This window comes from Callithrix jacchus, chromosome 12 (genome assembly GCF_049354715.1).
Source record: "Callithrix jacchus isolate 240 chromosome 12, calJac240_pri, whole genome shotgun sequence".
NCBI lineage: Eukaryota > Metazoa > Chordata > Mammalia > Primates > Cebidae > Callithrix > Callithrix jacchus.
The window spans coordinates 22,297,976-22,313,434 of NC_133513.1; the positions used below are offsets into that span (position 1 = coordinate 22,297,976).

Genomic DNA, 15,459 nt, shown 5'->3' on the forward strand with positions numbered 1-15,459 from the left:
TCATAAGGCAGCTGTAAAGTGCTTGTTACACAGAGATTTCTAGATCCATTTAAAGATGACTGATAATATTTGGTGAATACCCATTGTATGCCAAATAGCTATAAATTACCCCCTTTTTTCCAGACATAGGAAGATTTTACACTTCCCTTTGTGTGGAATTTTAGAGTGACATTGGTTTCCATCCCTGGGTTTCTTCTGCTTAGCAAAGTAGATGATGACAATGATGTTTATAGGTTGGTCCTCTTCAGAGAGCTAACATTGCTGTTGCAATTCTGCAGCATTGCTTTCTACATTTTTGAGCAACAGGCCAATTGTTCATCTTTACTTCATTTGGAAAACTTAACTTGTTATAACAAGGTAATGTTTAACTTGTATTACTTTTTAAAGGTAAAATGTGCGCATAGCATAAAATTCAAATGAATATTCATTGATTTTTAGGCAACCCAAATTCAGGAATGCTATGGTGCTTTGAAAACTAGGACTTAGTGTTTTCACTTTTCTTTCTTTCTTTCTTTCTCTTTTTTGAGAAGGAGCCTCACTCTGTCTCCCAGGCTAGAGTAGTGCAGTGTCATGATCTCAGCTCATTGCAACCTATGCCTCCCGGGTTCAAGCAACTCTCCTGCCTCAGTTTCCTGAGTAGCTGGGATTACAGGCACCCACCACCACGCCCAGTTAATTTTTGTCTTTTTAGTAGAGATGGGGTTTCACCATGTTGGCCAAGCTAGTCTTGAACTTCCGACTTCAATTGATCCACCTGTCTCAGCCTCCCAAAGTGCTGGTATTACAGGCGTGAGCTACCATGCCTGGTCAGTGTTTTTAGTTTTCATTTTGACTTCACTAAAACAGTTTCGTGAAAGAAGTTATTAATTAGGTCAACAAAGCCTTTTGTCTTTAGGGGTGTCCCTTGCCAAGACCAAAGAATGAAAGCCACTATCTGCAATGAAACACACAATACTCCCTCAATACCAAGCCAAAGACTGACAACAAACCTTTTCCATCCCCCTCTTCCTTGTAACAGAGAGGATGAAAAAATGATTCCTTCTCCCTAAACTGTAAGACATATGTATTTCATTTTATGCAATTTTTGTTTAAATTTTCTTCACAACTTCTCTACTTCTGCAAATTTTTATCAACTTAATACTGAGTATCTCAAGAAAGTTTGCTATGTATTTAAAGAAATCATTTTTAAAATTATTCCAATCCACAGCTGGACTGGACTTTTAAAGATTTTATGTTTTCATATTTCTCTTTAAACATTAAAAAATTGATATCTCTTAACTGTACATATTTATGGGATACATATAATGTATAGTGAGCAGATAGGGTAATCAACTCAAACATTTACTTTTTTTTTTTGAGACGGATTTTCACTCGTCGCCCAGACTGGAGTGCAATGGCATAATCTGAGCTCACTGCAACCTCCGCCTTCTGGGTTCAAGTGATTCTCCTTCCTCAGCTTCCCACTAGCTGGGATTACAGGTGTGAGCCACCATGCCCAGATAATTTTTGTATTTTTGGTAGAGACAGGGTTTCACTATGTTGGCCAGGCTGGTCTTGAACTTCTGACCTCAGGTAATCTGCCCTCCTCCAAATCCCAAAGTTACTAGGATAGGATTACAGGTGTGAGCCACTGCGCCTGGTCACAGTTACCATTTTTGTGTGTGTGTTAGGAACATTCAACATCCTTCTTCCAGCTAAAATAAAGCATTTTTATAAACTAACAACTGACTGATTGATGTGGGTGCAAGTCAAGCATTTCACTTTGTGCCCTGGCTCACAGCTGAGGACACACATGACAGAATCCTGGTTCTAACCAGGTCATTCCCCTCCAAAGGTCCAAGTGCAGGTTCCTGACATACCTTGTATATCATGAAAAGGGAAACGAGGTCCTCAAGCGACTTAACGACCAGCTCCCTGAGCTGCAACGACATAAATGATGCCACAGAAGCAAAATATTCCTCAATGTTTTGACAGGAGTGGTATTTGCTCTTGGGAGCGAAACGAACCCAGTGCTCCTTCTGTGAGGTAAAAAGCTGGGCACAGGTGGGGATCCACCTGTAAAAACAGAAGGGTGCCCATGTGAGAAGCTCTTCTGGGTTCAGAGGAACTCTCTTGCCATGCCCCCTGAGCTCTGTGATGAGGCAGATGGGCTCACGTCTCACCAAGCAGCCTTGCAAATAGGTACTTTCAATTTCTGTCTGCCTTACCTGCCAATGCCTCTTTCCTGGGAAGAACGTAATATGATTTGAATTAAGAGATTATTCTTCCATTGACAACACCCAAATGGAAAGGGGATATTGGTGGCACATCCTGCTGAAAGAGTCCACAGTTTCTTCATTATAATCAGAGATTAGGGTAAAGGAGCATAAGGAACTAGAATGTTCTGTCCCACTTCTCTCTCTCTCTGGCAGGTGCCTGACTTTTGATTCAGACTTTGTAGAGGGAAAGAGAGAACGAGGAGCAAAGAAAGAAAATGGGGGAGGAGAAACTGCAGTGTGGTCATGGCTGATCAGAAGTTGATGGTAGAAATCAGTTAACCAAAAGAAGAAATAGCCAGGTGTGGCGGCTCATGCCTGTAATCCCAGCACTCTGGGAGGCTGAGGCAGGCAGACCACTTGAGGCCAGGAGTTCGAGACCAGCCTGGCCAACATGGCAAAACCCCATCTCTACAAAAGAAAAAACAAAACAAAAATAGCTAGGCATGGTGCATGGTGGTACACACCTATAGTCCCAGTTACTTGGGAAGCTGAGGCAGGAGAATCGCTTGAACCTGGGAGACTGGAGATTGCAGTGAGCTGAGATTGTGACACTGCACTCCAACTTGGGTGACAGGGCAAGTGAGATTCTGTCTCAAAAACAAATAAACAACAACAACAAAGAAGAAATAGATGCTCCATTGTTTCTTTCCTCCCACATCCCCCAGTTTCTCATTCCCTGTGGAAACCCACTGGCCTTTTCATCCTATTGCATCTTTTCTCTGACTCTAAAAAGGTACTACTCTAGCAATCAGAGAAGCACTACTACTGGTTATAGTCATAGAGGTAGGAGCTTTACTGAGCAACTATTGTGTGCCAGTGATTGCATCTACATTTTCTCTGCTAATAGAAAACCCATCCGTAAGTATTATTATCATTATTTTACACAAGAGAATTTCTCTGGCTGTGGATATAGTCTTGCATGCATTTGCAAAGGAAAAAGGAATTGTCCAAATGTCTGAAACCCCTTCACCTTGAAATCTTGAGGCTTTTTATCTGGACAATCTGAATATAAGTTATTCAAGTACGTTACCCTGTAACACAGCAAGGTTTAAAGCAGGGGTCCGCAACCCCTGGGCCATGGACTGGTTTTAGGAACTGGGCTCCACAGCAGGAGGTGAGCAGCAGGTAGCCTAGTGAAGCTTCATCTGTATTTACTTGCATTACCCATCACTTGCATCCCCATCACTTGCATTACCGCCTGAGCTCTGCTTCCTATCAGATCAGCAGCAGCATGAGATTCTCAAAGGAGCGGGAACCCTATTGTAAACCGCACATGCGAGGGGTCTAGGTTGCACACTCCTTAGGAGAATCTGATGCCTGATGATCTGTCACTGTCTCCCATCATCTTCAGATGGGACCATCTAGTTGCAGGAAAACAAGCTCAGGGACCCCACTGATTCTACATTATGGTGAGTTGTATAATTATTTCATAATATATTACAATGTAATAATAAAAATAAGGTACACAGCAAATGTTGTGTGCTTGAATCATCCCGAAACCATTCCTCTGCCCATCTGTGGAAAAACTGTCTTCCACGAAACCAGTCCCTACTGTCAAAACGCTCGGGGACCACTGGTCTAAAGGATTCCAGGAGGAGGGAATGCGAGTAGCAGCCTTCTATGGTGGTGGGGGAGTTTCAATAAGGCAGAGGGAGACTAGGCATGAGGCACAGAGAGCAGCTGGACATGAGAATAAGAGGACAGGAAAGGACGTCGGTGGGACAACCCGCAGGCTGGGTACCAGCTTCATCTCAGAGGGTTTTCAGTCTTTAAGATACCGAGGTTCAGCCCCACTCGGAGGGCAGATACTGACTTGTTGAGAAGAATCTGGTGCGCCTCCAGGCAATGCTTCTGGATCACATTCCAATATTCCTGAGGCTGCAGAGGCAATTTTCCCGCTAGTAATTCTGCTGTTCGAACAAACCTGAGGTCTCTGAATCTGCCAAAAGAGGGGGAGAAACTTCCTAAGCCAAAGAGCACTTAATAACAAATTCTGTAGGATGGGTTCCAAGGGTGTGCATTCACGTTTCTCAGTGAAAGTTAAGCAGAATCAAATGAATTACAGGTTATGGGAAAGATCCTGAGGAGGATATGGGAGACTGAGGAGGGAGGAGCTAAGTCCTAAAGAACGCTTGCAGGGAGGGGACAAATGAGGTGACCCAAGAGTGTTTCTGAGCCTTAGTTGTGCCTCACTCTGCATAATCCATCGAGGGGTGGGGCTGTGGCACCAGCTGGAGGCTCAGCTGGCTGGGAACTTGGGTATCAAATGGATGAGTCAATATTTCTTACAACAGTGAAGACCCAGAGACCAGGACCAAGCAAAGCACCATCTTCATCATCAAGCGGGATTCACCTAAGCCTCACTACAGCCTCTGGGTGAACTCTTGAAGGCAACTTGGAGTACTGCTTCAATTTAAACCAAAAGCTTATGGATCCTGGCACTTTGGAGGCTAAGGAAAGAGGATGGAGGATGGCTTGAGCTCAGGAGTTTGAGATCAGCCTGGCAATATAGTGAGACATTGTCTCTCCAAAAAAAAAAAAAAAGGATGTGCTGGGTGTGGTGATGCACACCTGTAATCCCATAATCCCAGCTACTTGGGAGGCTCAGGGAGGAGGATCGCTTGAACCCAGGAGGTCAAGGCTACAGTGAGCCCTGATTGCATCACTGCACTCCAGCCTGGGTGACATAGCAACACGCTGTCTCTAAAAAGAAAACAAAAATCTTCTTTAAGCCCTCACCCCAGCCCCACACAAACCACACTCCCTATCCCCATTACCCCAGCTAATTTTTCTTGTCACAGCACCCATCACCTTCTAACATTTTATATAATTTATTTACCTAATATATTTATTGCCTGTCTTCCCCCTAGAAAAATGAACTCACTTCTGTATCCACTGCACTAAAATAATGCTTAGCGCATAACCAGGACCTAGCACCTATTTGTTAAATGAATGAATGAATAAATGAATGACTAAATAAATGAAAAAACAAATGAACTCATAGTTTGGAAGACAAGAGAGAGAGGAAGGAGCTTCTGGACCTAATATATATTTATTTTCTATCTTATGCTTGAGTGACACCTCGTAGAACTATTGCTGCTAGAGTTTTCCAGGGTATATCAGTAGCATAGTGGGGATGGATAAGGAAGAGCAGAAACTAATAAAAATCTCTCATCAAGCCCCCTACTTTTTTTTTGAGACAGGGTTCTCACTCTGTCACCGAGGCCGGAGTGCAGTGCTGTAGTCTGAGACTCACAACAGCCTTGATCTCTGGGGTTCAAGCAATTCTTCTGCCTCAGCCTCCCAAGTAGCTGGGACTACAGGCACTCACCACCACACTCGGTTAATGATTGTATTTTTAGTAGAGACAGGGTTTCATTATGTTGGCCAGGATGTTGTACGATTCCTGACCTCAAGTGATCCTCCCATCTCAGCCTCCCGAGGTGCTAGGATTACAGGCGTGAGCCATCATGAAAAACAAGTGGTAAAAAGCCTTTCTTCTCAGTGAAGCTATAGGTTCAACAATTCGCCATCTTTGCTAGAAGATCAATTTAAACTCACTTACATGTATCTACTATCTTCTTAGCATGAAGTTTCTGACAATTCTTCCAACTCAAAGACTGACTTCCTCACTAGTTTCTATGTTACATGAACTTTCTGGCAATTCACCCAGCTCAAAGACTGACTTCCTCACTAGTTTTTATGTTAATTTATATTTTTAGCTCACACACATGCTTGTACATAAAGCAATATTTTCATTTGTTGAGTAACTAACTACTGTGTGCCAAGCAGTAGTCTTAGCACTTTCCTTCCCTAACAACTCCATGAGGTAGGTATTGTTATGATGATTCCCATTTGCTCATGCCTCTAATCCCAGCACTTTGGGAGGCTGAGGAGGGAGGAATTCTTGAGGCCAGGAGTTCAAGACCAGCCTAAGCAACATAGAGATATCATGTTTCTACAAAAAATTTAAAAATTGGTCAGGCATGGTGGTATGCACCTGTAGTCCCAGCTATTTGGGACTTTGAGGCTGCAGTGAGCTCTAATCATGCCACTGCACTGCACCCTGGGTGACAGAGAAAGACCCTCTCTAAAAGAAAGAAAGAGGGCCGGGCGTGGTGGCTCAAGCCTGTAATCCCAGCACTTTGGGAGGCCGAGGCGGGTGGATCACGATGTCAAGAGATCGAGACCATCCTGGTCAACATGGTGAAACCTCGTCTCTACTCAAAATACAAAAAATTAGCTGGGCATGGTGGCGCACGCCTGTAATCCCAGCTACTCGGGAGGTTGAGGCAGGAGAATTGCCTGAACCCAGGAGGCGGAGGTTGCGGTGAGCCGAGATCGCGCCATTGCACTCCAGCCTGGGTAACAAGAGCGAAACTCCGTCTCAAAAAAAAAAAAAAAAAAAAGAAAGAAAGTAAGAAAGAAACAAACAAACAGGGTCACAGGGGGATTAATTTCCCTCAGATTAGACTGTTAATTAGTGACAGAACAAGAACCAGAATTCAGATCCCATTCTATAAATTATTACTTCATATGCTTCCACCTAATTAGAAAATTACTTATTTTTTCTCAATGTCCTGACTGTTGACTGGTACCTCCAATACTTTAGAAAACTGAATTCAGTTCAAAGAAGAGAATACAGTTATTTCCTTTCACTGGTGGGCTCTGTCCTAACTTGACTTCACTCTCAATTCCTCTTTTTTTTTTTTTTCTGAAATAGAGTCTTGCTCTGTTGCCCAGGCTGGAGTCCAGTGGCATGATCTCGGCTCACTGCAACCTCTGCCTCCCTGGTTCATGCAATTCTCCTGCCTCAACCACCCAAGTAGCTGGGGTTACAGGTGCCTGCCAACACGCCTGGCTATTTTTTGTATTTTTAGTAGAGACAGGGTCTCACCACATTGGCCAGGCTGGTCTCGAACTCCCAACTTCATGATTCACCTGCCTCAGCCTCCCAAAGTGCTGGAATCACAGGCGTGAGCCACTGCACCTGGCCTCCATTTTAAAATATAAGCAAAACTAAGGATTTGAAAAACAAGTAGGTTCTCCAAGCCACAGGGCTCCCTTAAGCTAAACATGTTCAAAGCTAGATATCCTCCCAAAACAAAATATATGGGCTACTAACAAGTTCGGCCAATCAAAGTTAAGTAAGCATATCTGCCTCCAATTTTTCTAATTAAAAAACTCAAAGGGGGGCAACTCATCATTTCATTAGCCTGGCCTTTCAGTGAACTCCAGTGTCTTCATTCTCTCACCAGGATTTGTACCCCTTCTTGAAAGAAAGGCTCACTAAAAAAAAAACCACAGCCTTCCTCCTCCCTGCCCACTGCAACTGATGCATAGATAAAACAAATGTGGGATAGCTATCCAGTGGATTAGTATGCAGCCATAAAGAGGAAGCAGTACTGATACAAGTTTCAATGTGGCTGAAGACTGAAAACATTGTTCATTGAAAGGTACCAGACACAAAAGATCATACATTGCATGATTCCATTTCTGTGAAATGTCCAGAATAGGTAAATCCATAGAAACAGAAAATCGAGTAGTGGTTGGAAGAAAATGGGGGAAGGCAAGAATGGGGAGTGGCTGCTAATGGGTTTCTTTTGGGGGTAATAATAATATTCTCGAATTAGACAGTGGTGAGGATTAAACAAACTTGTGAATATATTAAAAACTATCACATTGTGTGCTTTAAAAGGATGAATTTTGTGGAATGTGGATATCTCACCTTTTTTTTTTAAATTGTACTTTAAGTTCTGGGGTACACGTGCACATCTTGCAGGATTGTTGCACAGATATGCACATGCCATGGTGGTTTGCTGCCTCCACCCTCCCATCACCAACATCAGGCATTTCTCCCAATGTTATCCTTCCCCAACCTCCCTATCCCCCACTGTCCCTCCCCTAGCCCCCCACCCCCCAACAGACCCCAGCCCCAACAGACCCCGGTGTGTGATGCTCCCCTCCATGTGTCCATGTGTTCTCATTGCTCAACACCCACCTGTGAGTGAGAACATGTGGTGTTTGGGTTTCTGTTCTTGTGTCAGTTTGCTGAGAATGATGGTTTCCAGATTCATCCATATCCCTACAAAGGATATGAACTCATCCTTTTGCTTGGCTGCATAGTATTCCATGGTGTATATGTGCCACATTTTCTTTATCCAGTCTATCATTGATGGGCATTTGGATTGGTTTCTGGTCTTTGCTATTGAAAATAGTGCCACAATGAACATACGTGTGCATGAAAAAAATGAAAGAGTGAAAAAAGGTGGCTTCTGCCTCATCTGGACTCCTACAATTTTTTTTTTTTAGATGCAGTTTTGTCAATTTAATCATTGATAATTATACCTGAGAGATCACTGACTGCTTGCCAGCCCTGCACTGGCACTGAGCTTTATAAAGGAATAAGATCATCTGGGTGTGATGGCTTGCACCTGTAATCCCAGAACTTTGAGGGACCAAGGTGGGAGGCTTGCTTGAGCTTAGGAGTTCGAGACCAGCCTGGGCAATGCAGTGAAACCCTGTTTCTATCAAAAAATTAGCTGAGTGTGGTGACATGAGTCTGTGGTCCCAGCTACTTGGGAGACTGAGCTGGGAGGACTGCTCGCGCCTGGGAGGAGGAGGTTGCGGTGAACAGGGATTGTGCCACTGAACTCTAGCCTGGGTGACAAGGTGAGACTCATCTTAAAAAAAAAAAAAAAAAAAAAAAAACAGGAATAAAACCCAAGCCTCTACACATCTCATAAGCTACAGGGAGAAAAATAAGTAAATGTTCTATTATAACTGAGGGTGATGTCATAAAGGAGGTAATGCCAAATTAACAATTACTGGTGCTTGTTATATTAGATACTGTTTCAAATGCTTTAAATGTGTTATTTATTCCTCTTATCAGTCCTATGAAGTGGAAACTTATTAACATGATTGCAAATTTAGAGATAAAGAAGGCAAGGCACAGAAAAGTGATGTGACACACACTAATGTCTGCGAAACAGCAGAGCCAGGAGTTAGACCTGAACAGGCTGGTTCCAAGTCTGTGCAATTAAGCGGATACTCCAGTGCTCAGAGACAGGCACAGGGTGCCCTGGGAACACAAAGGAGGAACACATAAGCCTGAAAGGAGAGGTGTTGTTTATAGTTCACGTGCACATTTGGGCTAGGATTTTTTTTCCCTTTCATGTCTCTGCACTGGCAGGGCTACTCCCACTGTACACAGCAGAATAGGTTTGCTTACTTATGGATGCAATAAAGAAAGGGAATGAAAAAAAAGGAGGGACTTCTTACTCTGCAAACCACAGTTCTTTCAGGCTGAGCATCATGGGGTTCACCGTGTACAGATGCTCCTCGTTCCACTTCTTGGCGCTCCTGTAGACACTGTGCCAGGGCACAGGGGCCCGGATCACTCTTTGAGGAAACAAGCGGGGGATGCTCTCAATATAGAGCCGTTTTCTCTCCATGGGGTCCAAGAGGATGTAATCAACTATAACGGGAAAGGACAAACACCAGTTTATTAAGCTCTAAGGTTTGTGCTCTTAGCTTCAACTCTTTCTTTCTTTTTTTTTTTTTTTTTTTTTAATATAGAGATAGGGTCTCACTATGTTGGCCAGGTTGGTCTCAAACTCCTGGACTCAAGTGATCCTCCCCGCTCTGCCTCCCAAAGTGCTGGGATTACAGGCATGAGTTATTACACCTGGCCTTAGCTTCAACTCTTTTTTTTTTTTTCTTCAGACAGAGTCTCACTCTGTCCCAGGCTGGAGTGCAGTGGTACGATCTCGGCTCACTGCAACCTCCACCTCTGCCTCCCAGGTTCAAGCAAGTCTCCTGCCTCAGCCTCCAGAGTAGCTGGGACTACAGGTGTCTGCCACCACACTCAGCTAATTTTTTGTATTTTTAGTAGAGATGGGGTTTTGCCATATTGGCCAGGTTGGTCTCAAAATCCTGACCTCAGGTGATCTGCCCGCCTTGGCCTCCCAAAGGGCTATGATTACAGGCATGATCTAGCATACCTGGTTTTAGCTTCAACTCTAAGAATGTAAATGAGCCTCTAACCATTTGCAAAGTCACAGGTAATCCCCTGGGTAAAACTCAACTGGGGAAGCTTCACTCGAGGTGTTTGTTTTCTGAGGATATTTTACAGGAAGGAGGAGTGTGAATTCACAGTGCGGAGCCCTGGTAGGATGTCTAGTATCATGCGTGACAATGAAATAGGATTTGCTGGTACCTCATTAGTCATTGATTGCTTTCTCACACCAAAATAGATGCACACACCCAAAACCCCACAATGGATGATACCATCCATTACACTTACAAATAGAAATTTAGAGGCCAAATGTTTTATGTACTAAGAAAGATTGGTAGAAAGCTTCATAGAAGTAGTAATGGTACTGGGTCAAAAAGAATGAGTAGCATGCCAGGCGCCATGGCTCACGCCTGTAATCCCAACACTTTGGGAGGCTGTAGTGGGCAGATCACTTGAGGTCATGAATTTGAGACCAGCCTGGCCAACATGGCAAAACCCCATCTCTACTAAAAATACAAAAATTAGCTGGGTGTGGTGGTGCACACCTGTAATCCCAGCTATTTGGGAGGCTGAGGCAGGAGAATTGCTTGAGCCCAGGGGGCGGAGGTTGCAGTGAGCCAAGATCACACTACTGCCTATAATCCCAGCACTTTGGGAGGCCGAGGCAGGAGGATCTCTTGAGTCCAGGATGTTTGAGACAAGCCTGGGCAACATAAGGAGAGCCTGTCCCTAAAAAAATTTTACAAATGTAGAATCTCAGGGCCCAGGTTCAGATCAACTGAATCAGAATCAGCATTTTGATAAGATCTGCAGGTTATGTGAATGCACGTTAATATGTGAAATGCTGGCATAGACATCAGTGATAGCAGAGGGATGGGGGAATTTGAATTAAAGGTTAAATGATGTTTTGGGTATTTCCAGCGGAACCAGGGTGGCAAATGACAAAGCAAGAAGAAAGAAGGTGCCTTCCAGGCCAGGCGCGGTGCCTCATGCCTGCAATCCCCGCACTTTGGGAGGCTGAGAAGGGAGGCTGGATTGAGCCCAGAAGTTCCAGACCAGCCTGAGCAACAAAGCAAGACCCTGCCTCTACAAAAATAAAAATAAAAAAGAAGGTGCCCTCTACACAGAAGCTCCCCAGCCCTCTTTATGCCTGCCAACCTTACCAATGCTTTTCATGAGGCTACTGTAATAGTCATTCTCCTTCTCCTGCATGAGGACCACCATCAGGGGCTCCAGGAAGTGACTTGTCAGCAGCTTGTTAGAAATCAGCTTTGAAATCCGAACCATCACTTCACCCTCCTCAGGGGCAATCATGTCTTTGCGGATTCCATTGGTCAGATAGTAAGAGTATCTCTTCCATAAACGAAGCACCAGCAAGAAAATGGTCATGATTGGATCACGGATCACCTGTCCTGCCCATCAACTGCCAAGGAACTCCATTCACACAGCATTCATCCACACCCTTCACTTTTTGTCATCATGCACTCTGGGCCTGTTGCTTCACACCCATGGCAAGGAGGTCACTGACAAATTTTCCCCAGGGCTTCAGAAGATTCAACCAAAGCTGGAGAGATGTCAGTGGGGTATAAGGGAAGATCTGTCAAATGCCACTCAGATGAGAAGAGGGGAGTGTGAGTGCAGAGACCAGGGATGGAAGAAGCACATCTGGTGACCTTTAAGAAAAGGAATGACAAGCTCCTAAAATAGCCTCTAATCATTCACCCTCCTGAACAGTAATAATCTCCTATAAAGTACTTTGATCCTGTGGCTTATAGTTGTCAGTGGGGAAAAATATCCCCAAAGTCCAAGATATGTGAAGGTTCTTTTTTTTGAGACAGAATTTCACTTTTGTTTCCCAGGCTGGAGTGCAGTGGTGCAATCTCAGCTCGCTACAACCTCTGCCTCCTGGGTTCAGGTGATTCTCCAGCCTCAGCCTCCCAGGTAGCTTGGACTATTGGCACATACCACCGCACCTGGCTAATTTTTATATTTTTAGTAGAGACGGGGTTTCACCATGTTGGCCAGGTTGGTCTTGAACTCCTGACCTCAGGTGATCTGCCTGCCTCATCCTCCCAAAGTGCTGGAATTATAGGCATGAACCACTGCACTCAGCTGATAGTTCTTCTTATCCAAGCACAGCCTTTTAAGTTTTGAAAACAACATAAACACACAAATGAAACAAAAATGGCCAATGGGACCTGGTGACTTCACGAAATTTTTTATATTTGGGTTTGCCTCTGAGCTGCTGGATGGCTGAGTGGCTCTAGGAATCACTAATTTCAGATAGAGGAGAAGCATAGAGTGTGAGAAAAGGGCTTGAAGTCTATTTTTAAATTTCAGTGCCAGAGCAGAAGAGGCTGCTGGCCAGGTGCGGTGGCTCCTGCGTGTGATTTCAGCATATTGTGAGGCCAAAGCGTGTGGATCACCTGAGGTCAGGAGTTCGAGACCAGCCTGGCCAACACCGTGAAACCCCATCTCCACCAAAAATACAAAAATTAGCCAGGTGGGGTGGTGCACACTTGTAATCTCAGCTACTTGGGAGGCTGAGACAGCAGAATCACTTGAACCCAGGAAGCGAAGTTTACAGTAAGGCAACATAGTGCCACTGCATTCAAGCCTGGGTGACAGAGTGAGACTCCGTCTAAAAAAAAAGAGGTTGCTGCCACCTCTTTGTTACTCTCACCTCTCTCCAAAATTAGTAAAAGCAGCTGCTAACGGGAGTATTGCGAAGCTTTTCTGATTTTAAGAATCTTCTGGGTTCAGGTGAGGGTAAAAAGCGCTTGTTAAAATCCATATTCCCAGGTCCCTCCTCAGGCAGTTAGGGTGTTTAACAAGCACCCCAGATGATCCTGATCTTTAGGCAAGTTTGTGAAATGGTGCACAGGTCGTAAGAACACAGAGACTTTGGTAACAGCCAGACCTGGGCTAAGTCCTAGTTTTGTCTCTTACCCTGTAGCCCTTAGCGCATTGCTTAATCAGTCTATACTCCACTTTCCACAAGTGGACAATAGTGATAATCACAGAACCCAGGTCTTGAGTAGGGTTAAGTAGCTAGAGGGTTTAGCATGGAATTTTGCCAGTAGCACATAGTCACTGTGAGTTTTTCTTAATCATTGTATTATACACCCTGAACTCACAAGACATTTGCTCTAAAGTTTTGTTGTTCTTTTAAGAATGAGTTGGAAACGCAAACATCTACCTGGAGCCAGGCAGGTAATGTTAAGAAGTGAAAGTTGGCTACATCTAAGAAAATAATAAGGAATGGTGGGAACTGTGATGAACTGAAGAGTGGATTTCTCATCTAAAGGAGGTAGCTACTGCTTAGCACCAAGTATTTTAGCTTTCTCAAGAGAAGTTGGAAAATGTAGCTTATGTGAAACTTTCCTCATTCTCTCTCTTTTTTGAGATAGGATCTTGCTCTGTTGCCCAGGCTGGAATACAGTGGCATGATCATAGCTGGGATACCTGAGGTGTCAGAGAAGGGGACCAAGAGTAGGTCGTCTTGTCCTAGAAAGGGTTTTGAATTCCTCCCCCTATCCTTTTTTTTTTGAGACAGAGTCTCACTCTGCTGCTCAAACTGGAGTGCAGTAGCACAGTAATAGCTCACTGCAGCCTCAGCTTCCTGGGGACAAGCAATTCTCTCACCTCAGCCTCCCAAGCAGCTGGGACCACAGATACACGGTACCATGCCCAGCTAATTTCTATAGAGATGAGGTTTCTCCGTGTTTCCCAGGCTGGTCTTGAGATCCTGGGCTCAAGTGATCCTCCCTTCTCCTCCCCCTAAAGTGCTGAAATTACAAGCATGAGCCAACATGCCCAGACACCTCATTCTTTCTTTTTTTTTTGAGGCAGAGTCTCACTCTGTCACCCAGGCTGAAGTGCAGTGGCTTGATCTCAGCTCACTGCAACCTTCACCTCCCAGGTTCAAGAAATTCTCCTGCCTCAGCCTCCCAAGTAGCTGTAATTACAGGTGCCCACCACCATGCCGGGCTAATTTTTTTTGTATTTTTAGTAGAGATAGGGTTTGACCATGTTGGCCAGGCTGGCTTTGAACTCCTGACCTCAAGTGATCCGCCCACCTCCGCCCTCCAAAGTGCTGAGATTACAGGAATGAGCCACCATGCCCAGCCACTTCATTTTCAAAACACATCTACAGGCCCAATTCAGCCTATGATAGAGATCCCACATAAAATATGGGATGCTTTAGGATATATTTATACTAAAAAGTTATTCATGATCAAAAATTGAATTTAACTATGTGTCCCATTGTTTGTCTTGCAAAATCTGGCACCTCTAGCCTATGGGTCACCATTTTTAAAACCCATGTTCTAAAAGAACCCAAGGTATCAATTTCCATCATTTACTAGGGCAGAGAACATGCACACACACATTCTCTTTCTCTCTCTCTCTCTCTCTCTCTCTCTCTCTCTCTCTCTCTTACTCACTCACACAAGCACACAAACACATGCCCTCTTCAGTAGCCTGTCTTGGGTCTAGACTTTGGTATTTTTCAAACATTTCCCAGGCAATTCTGCTGTTCTCCCTGAATTTAGAATCACTGAGATGCCAAGAGTATTACTCAGCAAACTGAGGGAAAGGGGGCAACAAGAACATACCTCCAGGTCTGATTCAGAGGGCTTGCTTTCTTTACTTTCTATTTCCATCTCCTTCTGTAACATGACATCAATCTGCTGTTCTGGACTCATTGGTCTGCTTCCAGGGAGCATCAAAGATGTCTCTACCTCCTTCTTCATGGGTGAGAAGGTTGACGTCTTGCAGGCCAACTTGATCCTGAAAAGTAGACACAGCTCAGTCCTTGGTGTTTGGTTCTCCAGAGAGGTGCTGTGGTGTTATCTATACATTCTCTAGTCTGATGAGTGTGGTTCTGCCACAGAAGCCCCTCTCCCCTGTGTCATCTAATGGCAGGTATGTATACTTCAATGATGTCTCTAATGACTGAACACCTCAGGTATTTTAGCATGTGTTCAGTAGGCTTATTTTTGTTTACGATCTAAAAAAGCGTGGCCAACATAATGAAACCCCATCTCTACTAAAAATACAAAAATTAGCCAGGCATGGTAGCATGTACCTGTAATTTCAGCTACTCAGGGGGCTGAGGCAGGAGAATTGCTTAAACCCAGGAGGTGGAGGTTGCAGCGAGTTGAGATGGTGCACTGCACTCCA

At 44.3% G+C, this 15,459-nt stretch overlaps 1 protein-coding gene across 6 annotated transcripts in view; it reads right to left on the reverse strand.

Annotated features, from left to right (window-relative positions):
* DNAH3 (dynein axonemal heavy chain 3) overlaps positions 1-15,459 on the reverse strand; it is a 188,326-nt gene that overhangs the window by 162,039 nt on the left and 10,828 nt on the right. For 5 of the 6 annotated variants that reach the window (XM_078344834.1, XM_078344833.1, XM_035267124.3 and 2 more), the window contains 5 exons: positions 14,892-15,066; positions 11,439-11,628; positions 9,540-9,735; positions 4,072-4,197; positions 1,860-2,055 (listed from right to left, as the gene is read on the reverse strand). In XM_078344834.1, the coding sequence (XP_078200960.1) occupies positions 1,860-2,055; positions 4,072-4,197; positions 9,540-9,735; positions 11,439-11,628; positions 14,892-15,066 (883 nt within the window). Of the gene's footprint in view, positions 1-1,859; positions 2,056-4,071; positions 4,198-9,539; positions 9,736-11,438; positions 11,629-14,891; positions 15,067-15,459 lie in introns of those variants that run through there. The other variant, XM_078344836.1, reaches the window with a different exon arrangement.